The sequence below is a fragment of the Alligator sinensis genome, unplaced genomic scaffold, assembly GCF_000455745.1.
Source record: "Alligator sinensis unplaced genomic scaffold, ASM45574v1 scaffold453_1, whole genome shotgun sequence".
In the NCBI taxonomy this organism is placed as follows: Eukaryota; Metazoa; Chordata; order Crocodylia; family Alligatoridae; genus Alligator; species Alligator sinensis.
The window spans coordinates 165,755-191,268 of NW_005842485.1; the positions used below are offsets into that span (position 1 = coordinate 165,755).

Below are 25,514 nucleotides of genomic sequence, written 5' to 3' on the forward strand. Positions count from 1 at the left end.
TCCAGTCCATTAGCACCTGGCACAGTAGAGCCCCATCCTGCAAAGGCCCATTGCAGCTTCATAATAAATGGTCACGATTCAGCCGCTAGACCCATATCAGCCATAGCTATCTCCAATGGCTTTGACCGACCTGCTTATAACTGGCTAAGCCCTGCCTTCTGTGCAGTGATAATGAAATGCTAGAGTGGGTCCCATCGCTCTGGGATGTGCAGAGCCCCCATGATGCCAGTGGGCAAGCTGACAGCCAAATGATTTGCCCATGGCTTGGCTACACAGCCAGCCAGTAGCAGAGCTGGGAGCAGAGCCCAAAGATCTTGTTCTACCATCAGACAAGTGACACCATCCAGTGCCCTGGTTCTACCACCCTGCAGGTTCCCATCCCTGAGAGGCACTGGGCTCTTGCAGCTCACTTGGCCCCCCAGCTGCCTTTGCAGTGGCTGGACAGCACCGAAAATCCTAGCCCTGACGCAAACCACATCCTGACAGGTGCAACCCCTATGAGGCAACTGGTCAGCTCAATGGCTGCTGACTCCCTCGGCTTCTGCCCTTTCTCTTCTCAGCTGGACAGCCCCAGCTGTTACCTGCCCCAGCACAAGGAGATAGAGCCAAACCAGAAGCATCTCATCTGCCCTGCAGGGTTCTCCCCTCTGTAGCTCCCAGTGCCAGATGTTTCTGATCTGCGCAGGGGGAAGTGGGACCTCCTGGATGACTGAATCTGCCTGGAGAGGCAGCAGGGTGTGTACGTGTTCCATGCCGAGGCTATCAGTCAGCTGTCCCGCACGGCAGGGGAGCTCGCAGTCCTCAGGACAGACGCATCCCAGGTGACAGGCTTCAAAGAGGGCTGGGGGCCAAAGGGCGACTGGAGGCGGCTTCCTGCTGCCTCACAATTTCCTGCCTCGCCAAATAAAGCCAGGAGACACCAATGCTTCCCCTGCTGGGACAGAGCTGGAGAACCCACTCTCTGCTCCAGGCCTGTGACCAGGGCCAGCAGTAGGCAAAGGACATACAAGCAAAGGACATACTGGTGGGTTTGCAATTCACAGGCTCTCAGCTTTGCTGGTAGGGAAGCTACAGAAGAGGGGGGGAACTCTAGTCTGGTCTTTCCAGTCCCTTCTCCCCCCAGCAACAGAGGGAGGAATGTGGAACTGACTGAGAGGTGCCAACTCCCGTGGGAACAGAAGTCAGATCAGCACCAAGGCTGCATCTGATGCCACCTCCAGACATCTGAGTTGCCCTTTGGCACTAAAGTGTCACAATGAGATCCTTCCCCACACTCCCTGAGGCCCCAAAAACCATGACTTGGGCACCACACTTGCATCAGAGCCTGACAGAGAGCTGCAAAAAGCCACAAGCAGGAACCACCTTCTGTGTGCATGGTTCTACAGGGTGGATTAAGAGACAGAGGCTCCTCAGTGAGGGACAGGACCTGACCCTGAAAGCTTCAGAGCAATCCCACCCCGTCTCTGTAGCAATGCACCATTGACAGTAACCCTTGAACGAAACCAGCTTGTCCAATGCAGGGTGTTCCTGCCCTGCCATGCGCTGTGCTGTGCCCATGAGGTCAGAGGGATGGACGGGGTCGGGGGATTTGTAACAGACAACTGCCTGAGGGCATATCCCAACAGGCCCAACCAGCAGCTCTGGCCTCTGCAGCTGAGATATTGGCCTCGAGATCGGCCCTGTTCAGTAGGCCAACACTTACACACACTTCACAAGATCAACTCAGAGCTTCAGGTAGGGGAGTTCAGGGTGTCAAAACCACCCAGCCCTATTGTGGGCTGGCTGAGCTCTTTGAAACAAAAGAACAGCTCTCGTATTTCTCTGTAGTTGCAAAACAAGTGGAAGCTTAAGAGCTATTATTTTCCAGGAGGCACCATGAGGCTCACGAGGGGGCCTTGACCCTAACAAAGCAGGTCGTGATTCTAAAAAAGGCCACGAACCACTAAGCTGTAGCCCAGCCCAGCCACAATAGGAAAAGGCAAGGAGTAGCACCACGATACAGGAGACAACGCAAGGGAGGAAACTACCTGGGAACAGACCCCCAAGCAAAGGGAAGAGACTGAGCAAGGAGAAGCACCCTATCCACCACCCCAAGTAAATTCAGATTCTCTCTCCCGCGCATGCCTGCCTTGGACTGCAGGGTCTAACAGTGCCTAGACTCCGATCCTCATTGCCCCAGGGAGCAACCTTGGACTCCAGAATTCCACCTAGGTCACTGAGACCAGGATCTGGCCGTCTATGAGCAAACCCGTTCCCCTAGGGTGTCCTGTTACTTGGGAGCTAACCACCTGGACCAGGCCAAGCTCTTGGGAATTGCCCTTCAGGCTGACACAGCACCGGCAGTCGAGTGGGACTGGTGAGCCAACTCCAGGGATTCACCAGCAACGGTGAGGTCAGTGCACAAGGGTCTGCCTTGGCCTTGGCTGGCTATTTTGGATGGTGGCTGCAGTGCTGACTGTGGGTGGCAAATGATCCGTCTCATTATGCAAGCTTCATTCCCAGCCCGTATGGAGCAGCCGAGCTTGGCTGGCAGGCACCAGGGCAGCACGCAAATGCCCTCGTCTCCTCCAGCCCTGGGGGCTAAAGGGCATGCTCCAGCCCAACCTGGCTGGTTGCAGCCAACCACACTGATCAGGTCACTGCCACTCAGTTGCAGCTCCCCACCTTTGCTCTGCCTCTGCCCAAGGCAGGGGCCTGGCAAGGGCATCCCCAGGACACCCCGTGTCTGGACAAGGCTGGCAGGACTTTTTAAGGGCTCCTTGACTAGAAGCTTCCAGCAGGGCAAGGCTGTCCCTCGCACACCTGGCTGCCTTAAAGGGACCTCCGGCTGCAGACACAGAAGCTGCGGAAACACGGTGGCTGGGGGCAGGTGGTAGGAGGCCCAACTGCCACAAAAGAACAGCCCTTCTGTGTCTGGGACATGGGGGGAAGCTTTCCCCCAGATGCCTTCATCACACTGACCCCATGGGCAACATCCGGGGGGGGCCGAAAGAGACCCCCAATGCTGGCACATGAGCTGCAGCAGGACCACCAGGGGGAGCTGAAAGCCCCTATAATCTCCTCTCTGCCCCAGCATGCTCAGATCCATGGCAGGCGATGGGCAGGGGTAGGGCACACTCTTACAGGGCTGCCCTCCTCCCCAGGGCACCAGGGCTGAATCCCACACTTACCGTTCCTCCATGAGCTGCCTGATGGATGCCACGGTGGGTCCCGACCCCAGGTGGGTGTAGTAGGGTCCTTCGTCCTTCTCCACAATTTGTTCTGTCAAAGGGGGAGAAAAGAGGGAAGGGAGATTGATGGGCTTGTTCAGATGCACCCAGTGCAGGGAGCTCTGGGCAGTCTGGGTCCTGGGGCCAGTGGGGCAATTTCTGCACGGACGGAGCTGCTGTCATGCAATCCTATCTCAGAACTGGGCCATATCCTGCCACCCTTACCCACTACCACAGGCCTGTTTCCCCACGGGCTTCGAGGGGACTCCTTGTTGGGCAGAAATAATGGCAGCAGCCCTGAGTGAACAGAGGTGTGTGTGGGTAACCAAAGGCCCCTTCCCTAACCCGAGCCATCTCACTGCCCACTCAGTGGCAGCAGCCTGGCTCTGAGGTGCCTGGTAGAATAATTGACACCTGGAATTTCTCTGGAGAGAGCTAAACATTTGGCATGTGTTACAGCTCCCAGTTCCCCCATGGTGACACCCTCATTTCTTGGCATGGGACAGAGAGTGCCAGCAGGGAGGGTGGCATATGTGTGTTTGTGTGTGCTCACACCCGGGGAGAAGGGAAGAGACAGCTCCTTTAGCAAATCATTCTAGTGTCTCCTCTCTGCAACACACCCAAAATGGCATTTCAGTGCTGCTTCTGCTTGCTGTAGGTTATTTGATTTCTTGCTTTACATTAGGGAACCCAATATCTACCGTAAATTCAAGGGCCCAGCTGCAGGAGGATGAATTAACCGGTATTCTGGACCTACGACCGATGGATGGGATATCACAGTCACCGATTTTACACAAGTATGAGGAAGAAAATAAGTAAAACAAATTTATTAGAGAGCACGGCAGATTAGGAGAGAGAGAGAAATATGTAGATTTAGGAAGACAAAGGATGAGAGATTATGCTTAATGCATGTTAAAACTATTCAAGTCTCTTACAGTCTGACTTATTTTCCTGATCCTTTCCAGCTGCTGGTACTTGGAGTCCATGTTATAAGCAAAGAAATACGACAGTAAGGGTTTCTGCTGCATAAGCTTTTGCAGGGCAAAAGCAAAAGTCAAATCTGCATGTGATCTATAGAGGGCATGTGATTGAGCAGCCTCAGCTCCCTTGCTGCTGCTGCAACATAATTACTTGCTACCAGGAAAGATCATTTCTTCATGCTGCCTTTCAACAACAAGGGGTATATCTTATTCCAGGGCATGCTGTATGTGGGGAAATATGGTACATCATAGCCACCTCAACACCAAATGGCCTGGCAAGAGGAGAAGGCCAAGCTCAAGCCAACTCTAGGGATCATTCGCAAGCCAAGCATGCTGCCGGGCACCCTGACGGACCCATCCATCAGCCTCCCCTGATTCCTTCTCCCCACTGTCTTCAGCCAAGTGCCTAGAGAGAGTGCAGGGAGAGTCCAAGCACTGGGATTGTTCAGGTCAGGAGATACTGTTGGTGGCTCCGTCTCCTGCTCCAAGTTCTATTTCCTACTCCCAAAAGAGAGGCTGCAAATTGCTTCCTTTTCCGGAGCGCAACGAGCAGCAGAGCACAGGCAGCATACGGCTCAGCTGAAAAGATGGGGCAGCCAACCCAAAGCGGTGCGACACCTGGCGCGTTGACAAACTGGCTGGCACGGGCACCAACGGGAGCATTGTCCTGGGCCGTCCAAACGAATCGGGGCACAGCTCTGGGAAGCCTCTTTTTCGCTTCGCTGCAAACAAATGCTGCTCTGTTGGAAGGTTTCCATGCGAGCAGGTTTCAGCTCTGCCCCCCACCAATGCCTTCTATGAGAAAAGGAGCGGGGGCAGCTGGATCCCACAAGGAGGAGGATGCCCCTTCCTGAGGGACTAGGGGGAACCATGTACAAATTTGCATGGGATTACCACACTGACCTTCGCGCTCTCCACCTGCCTAACTCAGAGCAAACGTTCCCGACCGGGGACAGTTGGCCTGGACACATCCTTCAGAGCTCCCGCAGATTTGCAAAGCATGAACACATTTTGGCGTTGATTTCCAGCCGCTGTCTTAGCCAGTCTTTCTATATTTTCCTTTCTTCCCAACTTGGCCACAGTCCCCGTCTTACTAATTTCCGCTGCCTCTCGGAAAGGAAGATGAACCCGAGTTCTTGGGTTTCAGGAGCCTGCGGCCAAATGCAGTGCTCTCTTGGCTCCCGGCATCACTCGGATGTTGGGTTTCTGTTTGTTTTGGAGCAATGTTGGAGGCTGAGATTCTTGGACGCCGAGCGCTTCTTTTCTTGGTTGTCCAACATGAGTCTCCTTCCAGGGCCCAGATTCTCTGGGAAAGGGGGAGCGGCGCTGTCTGAATGTCTCCTCCCCTTCTGGGCCTTTAGATCTGGTCCCCCACAAATGGGGCCATGCAAAGACCCTAGTTTAGTTTTAGAATCATATCCCTGCCACTTCTTGTATCAATGCAAACCCCAACATCGTTTCTTTGTCCACATGGTTCCCTTCTGCCCTATGCATGAAATCTGGCTACTTCAAGGTTGCAACTCTTTAGAAGTAAATGTGTTTTTAAAAAAACATCGCTGTCCTCATCCAGAGCACTGTGATACTTGGAAGTTCCTACGTGAGCACAGCGCCGTACAAGCTCATACAGTCTGAGCAAATGGACAGTTCACTGCACCTCGGCTTCCTCAGGCTGTGCTCTTATTCTGCGGTATGGGAAAGCTAAGCTTAGCTCTCGGCGGAAGAAGAGTAAGCCACCCCAGCTTTGCTTTCGCTTACTGTGGGATAAGAGCAAGCACACGAGCTGTTACCATAGGGCAGCTGAGGCATGGTCAAGTGCTTTCCCTTATAACATGAATGAGTGTTTTGCTCTAAAATTCAATCCCCTGGCCTTGAAACAATCCCCAGGGAACCCCAAACCAGGACTCACCTCCCACCGCAGAGGCCAAGAACAAGCACAAAGGAGCAACGGAAGGAGACCCAGGTGTCAGCTGCTGTTTACAGATGTCGCATAAAGTGGAAGGACCTGGGTGGTTTGAACACAAGTGGGGCAACTTAGTTCGATAACCCATTCCAGCTAAGAGGTGCTGAAGGTGGAAGGATCTGGCCTTACGGGCTCCCAGCGCTTCACCCCCTTCAATACTACTCAGTTATTCTAGACATGAGCCTTCGCAGACAGCAGTTAGGGGAGAGCCAGGGACTTTGTCCTTCTGCTGCCAAGGCCACCTTGGTGGTTTATCTGCCGTGCTGCCCTCTCTCCCTTTTGGAACAAACAGCAACTGGGCTGCGACAAGGGCCAGGATCCCGGCTGGCTCTTTTCCTTCACAAGCTGCTGCTAATGTGATTTGCTCTTTTGGTTGCTCCATTGAGTGTAAACGCAGCTGCCTGGCTTTCTTTTCTTTGAAGCCTGCCTGTCCTGGCTCTGGCTCCAACCATGCTCAGAGGCAGCGCTGGACTATTGATGGGATAAAGAGCCAATACGGAGATAGTTAAAAAGACGTAGCAGATACTTGCCCATGGCAGAGCCCAGCTCGTGGGTGACAGGCTGCAATCTGGTGCTTGCAGAACAGGAGCCAGTAACCAGATGATGCTGTGCATCCGTGGGGCATCACATGGAACTGAGCCACAGGCAGAGCTTGTCCATTGCCCCAAGAATTGTGTTGGAGAGTCCTGAGGCCCCATACTGCTATGGGCTGGGTGTCACTACCCTCCTTCTCGCAGACAGACTGATCCCAGAGCAGTCCAGCCTGCATCATGATGAAGACTGGCACGTGAGAAAGATGGGTTATGTGGGACCGTTTCAAGTCAGTAGGTTAAGAAGATGGGCCCGTGGTACAGGTGATGACCCTGTCCTCAAATAATGGTCACAGGTTGTGATTCAGAGCTTCCCTGCTCCCTATTTGATTCCAAGAGACCATTACCATAGGGAAAGGGGCAGGAACACAGAAACGTGAATCCAAACCGTACAGCTCCTCCCCACAAAGGCGTAGGCGTGAGAGTCTGGAAGTGGCCTCAGATATGAGGATGATTTCTGCAGGGCCCGAGACCTCGCTGCCCAGCAATGTGGATAGCCACGTACTCTGTGCTGGATGTGGCTGTAGCCAGCAATGCAGTCTGCTTGGTAATACCCCAATACACCGGTGTATGGTTCATAGGCACTTGCTTTGGCTTCTCTTGTGCTTCTCTGGTTAAAGCCAAAGTCCCCAGTTACCCAGGGCGTAACACTTGTGAAAATGGCTATGGGGTAAAGGACAGGCCTTGGCAAGGGACCATGGAGGACCCTCTTGCCTGGGGGAGGTCACCATTGGGGTTCTGCTCTCATCCTCTTCAACAGTGACATCTCTTTCTGTCACGCCTCCAAGCAACCTCTCAGCCAGGACAGAGCAGCTCTTCAGAGTGATCCCTGGAGCTGGAGGCCCATTTGGCTCCACTGTTCAGCCTGACAGGACATAGGAGCCAGTGAAGAGTCAGGGCGTAAGGAAAGGGCATGCCCCTGGTGCAGGGAGAGTGAGGTGAAAAACATGGGTTTGGAGGGAGACGCACTGCATTTTGTTACCAGGCAGCGCAAGGTGGCCAGCAGTGTCTTCACCTCATGACACAATCTAAGGCCACCGCACGGGGGTGACAGGGAGTCCACCCACCAGTGCTAATGGGAGGCAGGGAGGAGAGCTGGGGCTGCATGCCAGGTGCTTCCCTGAACAAGGAGAGGCAGAAACCATGGCCTTGCACCACTGTGTACCAGCCAGCTGAGCTGCATGGGATTGACGGGGGACAGTCAGGGGTGTAGAGAAGATAGCATGTCTCTTGCACACCTGGGCACCTCCAGGAAAGGCCTGTTCCAGCCCCAGAAGGAATCCACCCTCTGAGATGCTGCTGGATGCCAACTGGGACCAGGGCTCTAGCACTTCACAAACACAGAGCCCACCCCATGGACTCCCTCCTGGGCTGCAGGGATTATTCCCCACAAGGGAAATGGAGCAGGCAAGAGACTGGTCCAAAGTCACAGAAGTCTCTGTCAGAGAGCTCAGAGCACCAGGCCACTGAGCTAGGTAATATCTGCTTGCTCCCTCCACTGAGCGGGTAATGTCACTAACTAGAGTCCATAACTTTACAATGATGGATTGTGCTGTCACCCCAGAACCAGATCCAGCCCGTAGGAGCTACACACGTGTGCATGTGTCACATGGTGATTGGCACCATCATGTAACTCGGGTCCCCAGTATTATTCTTGCTCCTCCATTTGGGCTTCTGGTCATGGAGACCCACCGCTTACGTCAGCTCAGTTGTGGGTATGCCCACAAAAGCCCCCACTCCACCCTCGTCTCATCCACTCACACAACCAGGGTAGTAACAGGTCCAGGTGTTTCTTGAGAGGCAAGTGTTTCAGATGGGTCCAGCTCTGTGGCTCAGCTGGATCCAGCTCTAAGCCAGCGCCCTGTGGCTCTGCAACCAAGTCATCACAAAGTCCTCGGCTATACAGCCGCCCCCCCACCGCTGCAACGGGGTTTGCCTGGGCTGGCTGAGAACTGTGCATCCTGATGAGTTGTGCAGAGAGCCTCTACGCCAAGAGACGCGGCCTGGCACGCAGCTCCCTTCCCCCCAACCCCACCTGCTCCCCTCAAGCTCCCACGCTCGTTGCAATTCAGCCGTCTGCCCTGCCTTGCCCCCTCCATGCTGGCTGCGCTTGTCTGCAATTGTCTCTGCCGGATGCTGCCAAGGGAGATGGGCTGCCTCACGCTGTTGCTGAGCTGCTAAGACCGGAGCGTGTCTTGGCTCGCGGTGGGATGGGGGGCTTGGCAAAGGGCCGGATTCTGCTCTCCAAGGTGGGGGGATTATTCCAGGCTGACAGGGGCACAACTGAGAGCCCAAGCTGGCCCTGAGCCATTCATTATCCGTGCAACAGCTCACTACAGCAGCTGGGGGGACTCACCTACAGTTCTCCCTGCACTGGGGTCTTCCATCTCCTTCCCCCTCATGCTCCCCTTCTGATTGCCAGAGGCTGCTGCATCCTGGGCAGGGGCGTCTGCGTGTCTGCTCCTTGCACTCAAGGCCAACACCCCACAAGGACATGATCCTAGAAGCAGCAGCCCACAGAAGTGCCAGACCCCCATTCATCCCTATGCTACCCCTCAGGCACCTGCTTTCCACCAGTCTGAAGTGACTGGCACTCCAGGCTACCAGCCCAGAAGCAGACGCAGAGCTCCCTGGCCCCAGAGCTCTAGGACTAGGATAGAGAACAGGGATAGCTCTGTGGCAGCAGGGAATAGCGTGCAGAGGGGTTCAGCTCCCGAGGGAAGCACGACACATTATGGAAGGAAAAGCCCTGAAGCCCTAGTGGTAGGTCCCAGAGGCGACTGAGGCCTGAATGCCAGAAGACTAGATGCCAACAGTATGGCAGCGGGGGAGGAGAGAAGCCCATGAACCAGAGCTAAGGAGTAGCGAGCAGTGATTGCAGCTTTGTGCTATCACATAGCTGAGTCATACGGGGACTTGGCACCTCCAAGGGAAGGGACAGGAACCTCAGTGGCCCCCACAAGGAACCCACTCTTGCCTCCTAGCCACCGCTCACTGGCTGCTGCAGCAGGAACCAGCAGAGGCAGACTCATGCAAGAGCCGGGCTGGCAGGGCCCTCGAGCAGCCGCATATAGTCCACTCTGCTGCTCAAGGCAGGATCCTCCCAGTCTACACCATCCCAGCCCGGTGTCTGTCTAACCTGCCCAGAAACTCTTTGCAAACAACCTTCTCCTACAGCTACCAGGCCTAAAACATCCAACACAGCCAGCCTTGCCCTGGGTATGGCAGGAGGATGAGGGCACAGCCCATGTCCTACCCTGGCACAGAGAAGGCTGTTAAAATACACTGGAGAGATCCAGACAAGAGGGTTGTCGTCCTACAGAGGAAGGCAGAAATACCCAGGCTCTGCCTCTCTGATGATGGGGCCAAGTTTCTGTGACCAGCGGCGTGACCACAAGCAAAGGAGCTTTCAGCCCTCCAGCTGGGGCCCTCAGAGGATTCAGCTCCTGGAGACAGGTGGACCCTGAAGCTCTCAACTTCTCCATCCTTTTGCGGATTAATGTTGCCATAGGATCTCCCCGTGGAGATCCCACTGCAGAGGACTCAGCCCCTCGGCTGGGAGCAGCTCCTTGGATTGCCTGAGCTGGCCTGAAGGCCTAAGGGAAAACCTGAAGAACTCGCTCTCCTGGTAAGGAGCTCGCCGTGGAGCTCTTGAAGCTTGGAAGGTGCTTGAGATAAGCAGGGGGCTGGGGCTGAGTTGGCTTTTTCTTCCTTCTCTCCGAGCCCTAATTTTTATTCCCATCATGTCTACCTGGCCGGGAGCCAACGCAAGGAGAAAGCACATCTCAGCTGGGCTGCAGCTGTCCAGACAGAGATCAATAAGTGACATGCAGCGAAGTCTGATTTTATTACAGTGTCTAACAGCACAGACACCTAATAAAGCACAGAGCCCCGACTCCTCCTTAATTGCTTTTCTCTCACCGCCTTTTCTCTTAAAAAAAAAAAAAAAAAAAAAAAACCCAAATCTTTCCTGGCAACAGAGGCGCAACAGCATTTGGTTCAATCCGCACTCCACAAAGGCTGGCAGCTCCCTTTCAGGGGCTTGGTGCCGTCCGGGGTAATTACAGGCGCAATTTGCAAGCAAATAAATAATTAATAATCAGCCCAGCTAATAAAGTTCAACTTGAGGCTGGCTGGCAGCCAAGTCCCACTCAAATGCGGGGGAGGTTCTGCCAGTAGGTTTCTGTGGTTTGCAGCAAACCCCGAATTCCTCCCCTCCCTGTTCTGTTTGCTGGATGCTGGGGAAAAGTGGCTCTGAAACATGGGGCAGGAGGAGAAGCCCAGAGGAAGAGAAGGTCAGACCTCTCAGAGGGGAGAGGGGCCAAAGGATCCCAAATATCACTCATCCCTGGGATGTAAAATGCAAACCAGAGGGTCACAGGAAGGTTTAAAAGAAATGCAGGACCTCGGACAGGCCCTCAGTGCCAGAGGAGGAGGGACAGGAGGAAGCAGACGCTACCAAGAACTCAACCTGCATGGGCACATGGACAAGACACCGGTGCAGGTCTGTGTGGCTGGACAGATAGGCCTGCCACTGCTCCAGCTTCCACCTGCTGCACCAAGCAAGAGCCCAGAGAACAAGGCCCTGGTTTAGAAGAGGTGCCACAGAAGCGCTCCCAAACAGGATGGCCCCCCTGCCCCGAGGGGACCTCTGGGGCATTCAGGCCCTGTGGTCACTGCCCCGTGCAGAGGCCCAGTCCAAAGGTCTCTGGCATCTTCCAGTTGGTGGCGATGAACTCTGGATGGCAGCACAGCCCAAGGAACTTCATCCTGCTGCCACTGGCTGAACCAGCCAGGCAACCGCCTCCCTCTAGCAATGTCCAGGGCACAAGGACTTCAGCAGGGGAGGAGGAAGGCAGACTGGAGGCAGGAGGAGGGACTTCTCTGTCCTTTTCCCAGTGCCCTGCCTGTTCAAGCACCAGAGCAAGGTCCCTAAGCAGAAGACTCCTTGGAGTGGCAGCCTCTGCTCAAGGCCATCTTCCAGACCGCTTACTTCAACCCTACCATCTGACCCCCATGCCCACTGGCCCCCTCCTGGCCCCCTGCGCTCTATAGATGCCTCTAAGTACCCACTTCCACCCACCTCTTGCAGGGCTGGCCAACGCTGTTCCTATGGCAGAAGCCTCCCCAGGTCCAACCATGTTGAAACACATGGGCACCCTCTGCAAACAAGCAACCAACCTGCATGGCTGCCCAGGATGGCCTCCTCACAAGGGCAAATCCAGCACCAATTCAGATCCCAGAGTGCTATGTTATACAAAACCAGCCCCTCAATGCCAGCTATACCAATCTTGACAGACACATGGTTTATGCCCTCAAGCAGGAAAGGCTTGAAGGTTTATGCCCTGAACCAGGAAAGGCTCCGCCAAGCCTGACTCCCCAAACTTTCACAGAACATCCTCTGAGGGTGTCTCCAAGGTCAAACCCTCCAACTAAAGGCACCAGAGAGCCAGGCTGAGCACTCTCACCTCGAACTGAAGCCAACGAGAGCCAGGGAAGCTCAGCCCTTCTAAGAATCAGGCCCCAGGGGTTGGGGAAAAGCTGGCTTACTTTGGCGGGCTTTGATGGAGTTGTCATGATTAATCTCACTACCTTTTAAATAGGCGATCTGCTTTTATTAGCATCCCATGAGGAATGTGACAGGCACACGTACTGGAGGCTGTGTTCTAAGCTCTGACTGGATAGAAGCAAATTTCTTTCGGGGGGGGTCCTATTTTCAACAAAACCAGAAGCTCTTAACCCTACACGCATCAACATCCCATCTATCCCATGCACATGGTGACTGGCAGGACAGCTTTACCAGGGTTCTCGGGTGGGCAGAGAAAGCATGTGCACATGCACACACAGACACACATGCCTGCACACAGACACATACAGACACATGAACACACGCACACAATTTCAATTCACACTGGTCCAACTATTTTTGCCACAGTTCAGCCAGAAAGCCATCCTGGAGCCCAGCACTCCAGGTCACCCATCAAATCCTTACAGCAGTGGTCCCTGGACCCTGACTTCTGCCATCTGGCCTATTTGTTCCTTTCTGTGGCCGTGGGCTTAGCCTACCACAGAACATGTTAGCTTCCACTGAATGGGGAGGCTACTGGAGAAGGGAGCTACTAGAGGATGGAACAACTGATGCCAGGGGACAAAAAATGCAAAAACAGGGTGGGAGTGCAGGTTGCACGGCTAAAACAAGTATACCAGATGGGGACACCGAGCAGAGTCCCCCCGGACAGTGTCCGCTGGCCCTCATTTGCCCAGAGACAGGATTGGAGTAGGGAGAGGAAGATGGCCCCGCAGTCCCCAGGGACCCTCCTGGCCAGAGCCTCCTTCCTGGTCAAGTATATGGCCAGCTGGGCCAAGGCCTGGAGGAGGTTGACCAGGAGGTCCTGGGACTTGGTGGGACCACAAATGGGGCATGCATAAACACCTCATCCATGGCCAGAACCTCAAAGAGGAGGTTCAGGGGCTGCAGCCTGGTGCACTCCAAATAAACGTATGCCACTTCTGCCTTCTGGACAGGAGCTGGGAATGAAGGCTCCCCACTTCAACTTGCTCTTCATGTGGAAACAGAGCATTTGGCATTTTGATCCCAGACACCACATTGCATGTCTCACCGTGCCGTCAGTCCTATGGCCTTTCATGTCAGAAAGCTATGAGCATGGGGCTCAGACAAGATCACCAGAGACACAGCAGCTAACGCCTCTGGCATACACAGTTTTCAGAGGGCTTACTTCGGGGACTGAAGATAGAAACAGGCACTGCTGAGACAAGCAGGCACTTGGTGCCAACATTGGATCCATTCTCTGTCTCCTTCAGCTTCACACACTTCCAGGCGAGTGCCACCCTTATGCCCAACTCAAATCCCTCTCCCATCGGAGCCCCGTCAAGCCCACATAAGACAGAAGGAAAGTGTCTTACTCACCCACGCAATCGCAGGTGGGGAACTCCGCCTGAGCCCTCTTCGCTGGGGTGTCCAGCAAGCTTTTAGTCGGCGTGTCCAGGTACTTCAGCGGAGACTCCAAGAATCCACTGAGGGTGGGCGTGAGCGGCACGTCATCCTTGGTCGGGGTCCCATCCACATCGTCGGCATCCGTGTTTTGGCTTTCCTCAGAGTAAAAGCAAGTGGTTGACACCACGGTTATAGCACCAGAAGATTCGATTTTTATCTGCTTAGGCGACCTCGCTGCAAAGGCGCTCTCCAAATGCTGCCCCTTCCCGGGCGAGAGGGAAAAGCTTTTTAGCCCTGGGTTGGGAGCACTGGTGAGGGGCGGTGCTTCCTCCTTGGTGGCTGGCACTTGGGGGGCTGCGTCAGAGCCTCCTGGCAGCTCCGGGGACTGGGTCTGAGAGCATGGGTGGCAGGGAGGCTGGGCCGGCAACCCATCAGCCACCGGAGCCGGGAGCTCGGGATTCTGCAGGTTGAAGTTCTCCCCAAACTCTGCCTCGAATTGCCGAATCAGTTCCTCCAGTTTGTCATCCACCATGATGGAGTTCTGGGGTTCACCTGGGGGTAAGGGCTTGTGGGCAGCTTCATCCGGCCCGAGGCCAGAGGTGGTGGTCACGCAGCAGGGCACCGAGCTGGCAACAGGAGCACCAGGCAGAGTGGGCTGGCCCGCCAGCCCCTGACAATGGCTCTCCTCCGGGCTGCTGTGGCCAGGAGCGCACCTTCCCTGAGAGTCAGGCACCTGGCCTCCTCCGTCGCCAAGTAGCTTATGCAGCGGAGACAGCGCAGCGGCAGCACCAGGAATGGGTAGTGCAAAAGGCAGCGGCCTGAGGGGGGTGCTGGGTGGATGCGGCTCAGTCTGCATCTCTTCCATGGGGGGCTCGGGGGCAGGGGCCACGCGGAAGCCTTCGAGGCTGATCTGCCGCAGGGGCAGGAAGAGTGGTTGAGAGTCTTTCTGCTTGGGCTTCTTGATCTGGACCTGCTTACGGAGTGGTTTTATCTGGGGTACCTTGTCTGGCTGCACCTTCTTCTTCTTCTCTTTGGCCTGCTTCTCGGATGGCTTGGACACCAGGGCTGGGGAGCTGGGGGCCCACCAGTGGGGCGGCGGCTCCGGTGGGCCTGGCTGTGACAGGTTCTGGTCAAGGAAGAGGCTGCGCTTGTGATGCAGGTGCTGCTGCAGCACCAGCTGGGTCTTCTTGTGGAAATCCGCATCCTGCAGCAGCTGGGATAAGTGCTGGCCAGCGACTGGCTTGGGGTAGCCAGCCCCAGACTCCTTCTTCAGGGCCGGGTCAGGCGGCTCCTGTTTCAGCTTGATGGCTTTTGCCTTGTTGGGCATTGCTTCTGGCCGCTTGAACACTGACTTGATGTAATCGTCAGTGTTGCCTAGCAGCTGCTCCAGCTCAGCCATGGGGTCACTGGCTGGTGGGGTGGAGTCCAGAGCCCACAAGCTGTTCTTCGTCTTTGTCTCCTCGCCCCATGGCTCGGGGAACTCGGGCTTCGGTGGGGTGGAAGTGGAGGTGGGGAAGAGACCCGCGGACTCCCGGAGGGTGCTGCGCTCTAGGAGGCAGCGGGCATCCTCAGCTGGCCATGGAGATTGTGCCAGGGATAGTGGTGCCTGGAACACCTTCTGCCCTCCATAGGGCGGTGCTGCTTGGCTCGGAGACCGTTCCCTGCTGGGGGTGGCCAGTCCCCGGGCTTCATCAGGGCAGAAGGGAGATGCCCGCACCAGCTGGTCCTTGGAGGTGAATGCTGCAGGTGGCAAGGAGCTGTCGGAAGTGGCCGGCACCTCCCTGGCCGGCTGGGGGAGGGTGGACGACAGCTGGGTGAGGGCCTCGATGGCGATGGCTGTCTGGAGACTAATGTTCTTTTCCTTGGCGATGCTCAGTGCACTTGGGGAAAAGGGGAGGCTGTCAGAAGGGCATGGCTTTAGCACCTCCTCTGTTGCAGGCACCTGGTTAAGAATAGCACCTTGGTCTGGGAGCTGGTGGGCTTCGCTGACATGCTGGGACCGTGGGCTCTGCTCGTCCCCGATGGCTGACTTGATCTTCTGCTCCAGCCACTCCAGGTAGTCGGGGCACTCAGGGCCGTCGCAGTTGCAGTTGGGGGGTTTCATGCCATGCTTGGCCAGGGTCAGGGCAGCCTTGAGTGCCTTCAGGTCCTCGCCGCGGGTGACACCATCGGGGGACGGGGGCAGCGTGGGCTTTCCCGCCCCTCCTCGGCTCATCTCAGAGTTGAACTTCTCGTACAGTTGCATGCTCAGCAGTGACGGGGACCCTGAGGCCGGCATCCCATAGGAAGACATGGCCTCAGCCACCGCCGAGAAAGCCACCAGGTTCCGTGCATCCTCCAGGTTGGCATTGCTCCCGGCATCCCCTGGGCCCGGGGCCGGCACTGGTGCCCGCTCCCACTTGGCCTTCTCGCTGGACGTGGGGGCCACTGGTGGGCTGCTGAGCCACCCACTCGCTTCCATTAGCATGGCACCTGTCCCGGCCTGCTGGCTACCGCCATTCACCACGCTGAGCCCCCGGCCTTCGTTCAACCTTCTTTCTTCAACATAGTTGACTGGCCCTTCTTCCATTTGGCCTCTTGTGGGTCCATCAACTGAGTTGCCCTCTGAACCTGTCTGAGAGAAGAGAGAGAGGAGGAGAGTGAGTGAATACCCACAAAGCTCCCTGATTACAAGGACCCAGACCCTCCCCTCTTAAGGGTGAAGCCCACCCAGGCGGCCACTAGGAGGGCAAGATATGATGGCAGAACTGGCACGGACAGCCCCATGGGACTCTGACCAGCATCATCTTGGGCTTGCTCCAATTAGTCAAACACTAGCGTCCACCCCCTCAGTCTAATTTATTTCCCTCACGGTCCTTTGGTTGTGGACAGATGTTGCTTTAAACTGTTTTAAAAGGGGCTGGGAGCTTGCATCAGCTGTTCCAAAGTATTTGTTACATCTGCCTGCACCTGAAGGGGCACAACTGAAATGGGGCTCACATGCAAATGGTTTTGCTCTGCTTCTACTGAGGAGCCGACACACGTAACAGGAATCTTAGAGCATCAGATACCCGTTCAGAGTAACACCAGGGTAACTGTTACGTCTGTCCATGCTCTTAATCTAGGCCGAATCGAGCCCTGTTCAGATCAAATCGAGAGACCCCCCGCCATGGTCTTCAGCATGGATTTGATCCACCTGGCTGAAAACTCACCATCTGGGCTAAACAGGAGCAATGCAGTGAGTATGAAAACCCTGCCCCTACTCACAGCCAGGCTGTGATGCACAGTTTGAGGGACAGTCCCTATCTCCATCAGTACAGCCAGCCGTGCCAGCAGCGGGCAATGCTGAAGGTCTAGTGTGGACAGAGCCGGGAACTCAGCCCTCCCAGGAGCACAGCACGTCTCTCACCAGGCTCTCCAAGTGAACGCACCAGCCCTGCTCACCTTCCAGCGGTCCCTGCGGTCCTTGCCTGGCTGACGCTAGCCCTGAGTGAAACCTGCTCCGATCTCTTCCTGCCTCTCTGTCTGCTTTTCCTCAGCTCCGTCTGCTTTGCCCTCTGCCTGCTGCTTAGCCTGGGGAAGCGTTATCAGGGAATCGGAGAAGTCAGAGACAGGAAATAGCCATCGGGGGGGCAGCTAGTCCGTCCCTCAGCGGCCACTCCGCACCGTTCCCTCGTCCGTCTTCCATCCGAACGCTATGAGCACGGGGCTCAGACGCGATCACCAGAGACACGCCAGCTAATGCCTCTGAAAGACAGCAGTCGAGGACAGGCTTCAGGGGGGCTACTTCAGCAACTAACAATAGAAACAGGCCTTGCTAAGAAAAGGGGGCACTTGGCTCCAGTGCATGATCCAAGCCACCTCCAGCCTCACCTCAGGCTCCTCAGCCCTGACACAGAAATTCTGTTTATCTCCTGGACTCTTACTGATTTCCATGATGCACCCCTTGATTTCACTTCACTGTTGACACCGGAGGAAAGTGTGTATGTGTATGTATGCTTATGTATGCACATGTGTGCACCCACACACCCATCGTGCATACGTTATTGAATGGCTCTGCCTTTATGGTGGGGTCTGTGATGAACCTTCTTGTGTCCTTTCTCCTTGACACCCTGACTTGACCAGCGGCCTCTGGCTGTTGATAAATATGGATTACGCTCTCCTAAAAGGAAAGTCCTAACAAAAATCTGTGGATGCCTGTATTCCCAGCAAGTGTAAATCAGCATAGCCCTCCAAACTGCACTGTTTTCTGCAAGCAAGTCATTCTTTGTAAGATAAAGGAACACTTGTGGCTTCAAAACCCAACCAAGGTGACAAGCAGGTTCTGACCATGTCTTCCTTGCTGCTAAGTCGACACCCCAGACATCTCATTTGCCTCCAAGACGGGTCACAGCCCACGGACCCTACCCCCAGGTCTAGTTTCAGGTTTGTTCACTACACTGTTTGCTGCTTTGTTCCATTCCCACAACACCTGCAGCACAGGAGAGGATGCAAGAGGGAAGGGGGGGCACTTGGGAGTCAACGGGGAGTCATCAGGACTTGCAGTGTCTGGGTTCGGTGTCTGGCTTTGCTACTGAACCCAGCCCCTCCCCTAAGCAAGTCATCTGCTCTGCAGTTCAGGTCCCCACCTGTACAATGGAGGCAATGATACCTCCCCGTGTGGTGCCTACCAGGATCCAGTCAACTTTGTTTAGGACTTCTAAGCATGCCTGCATGACAATTCCCTCCCGGTTACAGCAGCTTTCTCTGCCCAGACTAATCCCATTGCTAATTAAACGTTGTTATCCAACATCCTCACATCCAGTGAGATCCTAAGTGCCAAGCGAGGCCAGGGAGCACCCAGACACTGTAGCTATGGGTGCTAATACCTCGTACCATACGGCACACGGTGACACCTAGTTTTACAAGCTCCCTTCCCCAACCTGCATGCTGGACACTCTATTAAAACACTGCTGTTAGCTGCATGGCACCCTTTCTTTTTGGGGCAGAGCTGTCAGGAGCAGGAGCAGGCTTTGTTCCTCCACCTTAACAAGACCCCATGCTTGGAAAAGGGCTGCTCTCTAGAAGCAAGGCAGTGGCCATCAGTGCCTCAAAACAGGGGTTGCCTGGGGGCTGTGACCAGCTCAGTCCCAGGACAGGCCTAGCTAAGAAGCTAAGAAACTACTGAGACTGCCCTCTCCTCCAATGGAAAACCACCCTGAGTATGTTCCCCAGCTCACCAGAGGGGCGACCCTATAAAATCCCTAACATACCTATACAGAGGTTGGGGTAAGAGACCACCATGGGCTCCTAGGCTTCCTAATGTTAGTGCCTCGTGCACAGGATGAGTTACAGCCCAGCTGCACGGTGGCAGGTCCCCAGAGCAGACCCGCTGATGACAAGCAGCAGCAGAGGTGCGAGCGGCATAAAAAAGTGTCAGATAACGAGGCGGGGAGCGCATGTCGCACAGCCTCCCAGCCTGCTTGCTCCATCAATCACGACCCGGGCACAGCTGGCCCAGGGTCAGGGAGACAGGCCAGGAAGCCAGGCTTCCCCTCAGAGGCCCTGGAGAGGGCGCGGTATGTTCTGCAGGGGATGTCTGCAGTCTGCCAGCCAGATGCCCATGGTCTGGGCTGGGAGTGGAGTCTTGTAACGACTCAAGCAATGTGACGGGAGTAGAGGCTCTGTGCTCACACTGCACTTGGCTGGCCAAGCCCAAAGAGCCCTGTTCATTTCCTCCCCTCCAGATGGAGAAACTGAGCAACTTCTATCACCAGTCAGGAGTCAAACCTGAGCTGCCGAAGTGCCCCACACTCATTATGACACTGTGCCTTAAGTAATGCCCACCTGACTTTGGTCTGGCTGCTGCCCTGGGAGGCTGGTTTCTCTGGGAGGCTGCTGAAGTCCCTGGGTACCTTGCACCTCAGTAGAGACTCAGGGTGCCTGGCACCTTGGAAGTCAGGCTACAGATACCTCAGGTTAAGCAGCTGGAAGAGGAAACAACCAAAGCTGACTATAGCCCAAACGGCTCATCTGCTGCTACTGTGGATATGGGAGGGGGGCGGGGGAAGAAATGAACCCGGATCTGACTTTCAGTCTTGCACTTCATCCACAGGACAAAAGCCTCCAAAACACCATGCTCCTAAAACATCGCACTTTCTGCTTTCAGGGCACCTCAGGCTTTCCTAGATGGTCTGCATGCAACTCTGTGTGTGTGTGTGTGTGTGTGTGTGTGTGTGTGTGTGTGTGTGTGTGTGTGTGTGTGTGTGTGTGTGTGTGTGTGCGCGCGCACGTGTGTGTGCGCACGTGTAGGCAAGGGTCACTGGAGTGCAGCTGCCTCTACAGCTGTGAGGCTGCAATGATATGTTTCAGAAGGAGCTGCCTGGCCCGGTAGGGCCCAATCTTTTTGGCAAGTACGCCAGCTAAGCCCCACACCCCGCCTTGAGTGCCACTCTGATCCCCTTCCCCTGCTCAACCTCCTGCCCTGCTCCCTGCCCCTTTCCCAATACGCCGCATGCTGCAGACAAAAGCTGCTTCTGCCATTTCTGGCACCTGTGCACAGGTTGGATACCCCTCGCCTAGAGTTATCTTCTGCCCTTGAAACTTCCCAGGGAGACTGTTACGAAGGCCCAATCCACACACGTGTGCACTCCCATTAGATGCCACAGTGCTCTCAGTCATCCCAAGCTTCACAAAGTGCTTTTGCCAGCCCCAGGGTGCCATCAATTGGACTTTATTCTGGGGAGGCTTCAGCCTGTCTCTTCTTCCCCTGCCTGCAGGTGTCGGGCTGCACCACGAGCTAGTTTGACTGAACGAGGAACCGCAAACCCATTCAATTCAACTCGTGTCATCCGCGGCGCAGACCCTCTCCCACTCGATACCCCTGGCCCTAGGCCAGCACAGCTCAAATTGCTTGGGGTGAAGTGTGCCCTGAATGGGAGCTGCAGGGATGCTTAGGTACCTGTTTGAACAGAGCTGCAATTCAGGGTGCACGGGTGTCACTTCTGTGCGGAAACAAGACCCCAACTAGGCTGTGTCCCACATATCACACCCCAGCCTCCACAAAGGGGGAGAACTGGCTCCTTACAGCCCAACTAAGGCTCTTCTTGCAAGCCACTGCTCCCGTGCCCCTGCGGGATGGTATTTTTAATCCATGCCATTCCCCACTTGAGCCAGGCTTGGAGAAAAGCACAGGGCCAGGAGGTGCAGAATGGGAGCAGGTCTGCTTCACAGCGAGAGGACACCAGTTAGCTTCCTGAGTGCTAAAAATATAACCGCGCTGACTGGGGAAAGGGCGTTGAGGGCCAGTGTTTCCTGTCACACAGGCTGGCATGCTCTCCGGCGCGCAGGGAGAGGGATTTTCTTGCAGACAGCCAGAGCACTGTAGCTGGCACGCCGGGCTACTGCGCTGACAGGCAGCATCAAGAAGTAGCTGGCAACAAGCGAGAGATGACCCAGTGGGTCAAAAGTACAGGAGCTGGTTATGAAATCCCAACAGGGGCTGGGAGCACCCTTGTCCCCTACGAAAAGTGCCGTGGAGCCGGCTCCTTCCAGAAAGCTGCTCCACCTTGCCAGAAGCGTCCCTCACCCCATCTAGACGCGCCACCTGCAATAAACTAATAAACCCATCAAGCCAAAGCGAGCTCTGGGCAGAGCTCATTCACCCAGAACAGGGAGACACGCCAGAGACTCCAGGAAGGTCACTGAGGACTTTGCCATTGCTACTGATTTACTCGAGAAGGGCTTAGATTGTAAGATGACAGGTATTCGTGTTAAGCCAATTAGCCAGCGAGCAGAGATGGATCCCGGCACATAGACGGGTTTCTCCGCAGAACCGCTGGAAGGAACAGACCTGACGCCATCGCTTCTCAACTCTCCAACTGCTTTGCATGATTAAAACTTCATTTCACGTCATATCAACAAAGAGGGGGATGAGGAGAAAACCCATGCATCCTCCTCCTTTTCCCCCAGCAGGAGTAAAAGCAAAAGGAAGGGGGAAGCATTAGGAGCAAGGACTCGAATCAAAATGCCCAGTTTCTACAATGAGCATTTTCTGCACAGAAATTCCCTCTTGGTCAGAAAGGCACTGGCCTGACAGCACAGCTCCCACCTGCTCTGCTGAAACTCCCAGCAGGGCTTCCCCCTGGCACAGAGGGGCTGGAGCCAGCCAGCACAGGAGTGGAAGCTAGAGCTAAGCAGCATCGAGCTGGTCTATGAAAAAGGGAGTGTGTTTACCTAATCTGGTCTCCACGCTAGGCTACGCCTGGCTTGGCAAACACTCCCGTGAGCCGCAGCAAGCGCTAGTGAGTGTGGGTGAAAACAAGTACAGCATGACGCCCTTTGGGGCAAACTCCACCAGTGTCATCACCTGGACAGCCTTGCCTCTCCTTGGCACACATCTCCCCACCCAGTACCCAGGGCTGAGGGACTCTTACCTTTGGCCCACCTCGGCTGCTTCTGATCCCCCTCCCAAGCAAAGGGGCCCTGCCCAGCCAGGGAGGAAAGCTGGCAGGCAATGATCATCCCTTTGCTATGCTGCTGCCTGTCCCTCTGAGTCATTTGCCTGCCTGCTGGTCCCCAAGCCTGCCCTGCTCCAGCCCTGCACTGCTTCCGACACCGATCACTGCTTCAAAGCCTTGCAGAGGTCCCGGGGCACGTGGTACGTCTGTATGCTCGACCACCCACAAGCCACACCATGAGCAAGGGTGTCTGGAGAGGACTCCAGGGATCTTTGATGGAGTAAGCAATGCAGCATCATCCCAGCCCCCTGCCCATTTAGCTTAGACAAAGGCAGGTCTGGGAATCAGGAGGCTGTTGGAAACCCAGTTGCAAAATGCATGCGCTCCACTAGAGTCCACATTGGTCTCTAACCTAGAGATAAGCACTGGTGCTTACTCCAGCAAAAATGCTGCATAAGGAAATTTGAGCCACTCCCAGCTAATCAGGAGGCTTTCTGGCCTGGAAAGTCACTCAGGGCAAATGCTGCAGGCCTAATGCAGCCAAACCTCAGCAGGAGATTGGTCAGATTTGCCATGAGACAAGCCAGAGAGGTTTGGGGGTCCACAGCAGCAGCTCTCCTGACTGATACACCAGGAGCGGACAGAGTTAAATGCATGCGCAGAGCTGGCAGGCATTAGCATAGCTCCACTAAAATCAATGGATCTGTGCCAAGGTACACCAGCTGAGCATCTGACTGCGGCTTTAAAGGGACTCTGACTGCAACTTTAAAGGGACAGAGGCCTCCTTGTGAATGCTCTTTAAATTTAAAGCAACACACAGCGAGTTTTCTGAAAATCTCATTGACTGGATCTACCTAGAAGCCTTTCACTAGGGCGAGCAAAAACAGGGCAGCAAAGATTCTTGCAGAAAAAAAGTCACCCGAAACGTTCTCCAAATCTGACTTTCAACGTGCTGACTCCACATTCGACCGCTCTCAGAGGAGAACCAATTGCACTATTTCTCCACATATGGGGAGCAAGGAAGAGACTGGCTAACTTAAAAAAAAAACAAAAAAAACCCACTTATAAACTATCAGCAAGAGGGAGAGAACAAAGAGAAACAAAACTTGGCCAAGCCCTTGTGTGAGGACATGGCGATTCTGAAGGGACAAGTGAAATAGAAAGATAAAATCAATTAAAAACACAACAGGCCCTATATTTTGTCCTTTTTTCCCCTGCCCCTGGCCCTAGAAACCCTGTATTCATCCAAACAAATGTACTGGGCAGAAGCTAAAAATGCTCAAGATGGCAAAGACCATTGTTACTAATGAACTGGACTGCAATAGCACATTAAGACCCCCAGCCAGGGGCTCATTACAGCAAATATTGCACCAGCAGAGAGCAAGACTTTGCCGGCCCCAAGGGGCATCCAGTGAAATACACTGCTGCTTCTTACCAGTTCAGCAATCCACGTCAGTGCAGGTACATGCTCAAGGCCACACTCACAGCCCCATTACAGTCCTGACAAGCCTCAATACTGGTACAGTATCGTTAGCTGCATTTTACAGCTGGGGAAACTCCAAGAGAGGGCGCAGTACATGCCCGGCAAAAACAGCCCCATCCTATAGCAACCTGCCTGCCCAAAGGGTGAATTTGGTCAAGGGGGACGAGTGGCCTGATGCCAAGGCAGCTGAAATCGACAGGAGTCTTTACTGCAAGTGTTACCCACTCCACGACGTATAGCAGTGAAGAAGGCAGGCCTGGCTCCTGTTCCCACAAAGAACACAGCAGAGCTCCCCACAGCAAAAGCAACTGAACCCCTCCTCTTGCAGCCAAAGCAAAGTCAGTCTTGCTGGTCTCAGTCTGCCCCTTGTCCCTCGCACCTGGCACTGAACAGGTGCAGACTGTGAGGTCTCCTAAGCTTCTCTGCTGAAGCTTAATTGCACTGAAGACAGCTGCTGTGCGGCTTCCAAAGCTCTCCAGCAAAGTGTGGCCAGGGGCACTGGGATGGGAATCAGGAGATACAGCCCCTAAATGACCCTTTGAGTGAGGCTGGGTCAGTAACTTCCTGCCTCTATTAAGACCGCAATGATTTCCCTGCAGGGGCTGCCTCTTCCTGTGTGATTGCCTGGCACCCAATGCAATCACCAAGAAGCTAGAATGGGCCAGTGGTCTCAGGGATAAAGAGAAATCCTTTCCCCATGATCCACCTTTGTCTTGTGCTGCTCCAGGGATGCTCCACCCCAATCACCAGGAAAAGAACTGTGATCCTATCAGCCTGGCCCATCCCTGGCCTGGCACTACCACTAACTTCACACTGCTTCGCTGCGGCCCTCAGATACAACGTTGACAGACGCAGGATCAATGAACGATAACAGGCGTGATGGATCAAAGAGGAGGCATGGAAAGATCCATTCTCTGGGGATCCCAATAATGCAGAGGGTTGGACAAGGGACTGGCCATTTATAGTGGTCACAAGAAGAAAACTGAGCACTCACAAAACAGCAGGAAGAGATGCAAAACCTCCCAAGCCAAAGTTTAAGCCAGCTCTCCCTCAAGGTCAGGATGATGCCTGAGGTGGGGATGGATTGCACTGCTGCTACCTGCAGCGTAGTTCTCACGCTGTCCTCTGAATCTGCTGGGGTGGGGCTGGAGACAGGATCACAAGCAAAGCAGATCAGGGATCTGACCCTTTCCAGCAGTTCCCAGGTCCCTGTCTTCCTGACTCACCTTACAAATGCTTCCTCTGGATTTGGAGCTCCCTGGCTCCATGGTTCCTGTCTGGGCAAACTGCAGGGGGTTCCTATATCACACTCAACTGTTTTACTGGGACTTTCCAAACACCCACCCAGCTTCTAGCCACATGCTGGGGGGGGAACCTGGATATCTAGGTCTGTTTTAATCAGGACTGGAGAAAGCCCCTGGAGAATGCATGCCACTGGTGCAAACCTGCCCTGTTCAGCGCAGGTATAAAAAGTTTTTTTCCATCCAGTATTGTAACCCCAAGCCACCCACTGGGCAAGTCTGACTCCCACAGGTCACTGCTTGTCCTATGGCACTCCGTCAGGGGCTCCTACTCCTTCCTCACAGAAACACGGGGATCACCAGACTGGATCAAACCAATGGTCCGTCAAGTCTAGCATCTTGCCCTTGAGAGCAGCTGGCACCGACTGCTTCAAAGGAAGGTGCAACGTGTCTCCCTAGCAGGCAGCAATGGGAGCCTATGTCCTGGGAGGGGTGAGGAAGAGGTTGTGCCTGTTCCCCATGAAATATAAAGCAATTCCAAGAACCCCGGTGCTCCAGGTGGCTCTACCCTCTAGGCAGCATTACTCTCTAGGCAGCATTACACTGGAAACCTTCCATTACACTGGAAGCCTCTGCTGCTGGACAGGCTGGATTCTCTCCTGCTTAAAGCTGGGATTTT

At 54.8% G+C, this 25,514-nt stretch overlaps 1 protein-coding gene across 1 annotated transcript in view; it reads right to left on the reverse strand.

Moving 5' to 3' along the window:
* The window catches only part of TET3 (tet methylcytosine dioxygenase 3), a 114,551-nt gene that overhangs the window by 17,680 nt on the left and 71,357 nt on the right, over window positions 1-25,514 (reverse strand). Inside the window, exons 4-5 of the mRNA XM_014523415.2 lie at window positions 13,668-16,308; window positions 3,171-3,261 (exon numbers count right to left, since the gene is read on the reverse strand). Of these exons, the coding sequence (XP_014378901.2) occupies window positions 3,171-3,261; window positions 13,668-16,308 (2,732 nt within the window). The remainder of the gene's footprint in view (window positions 1-3,170; window positions 3,262-13,667; window positions 16,309-25,514) is intronic.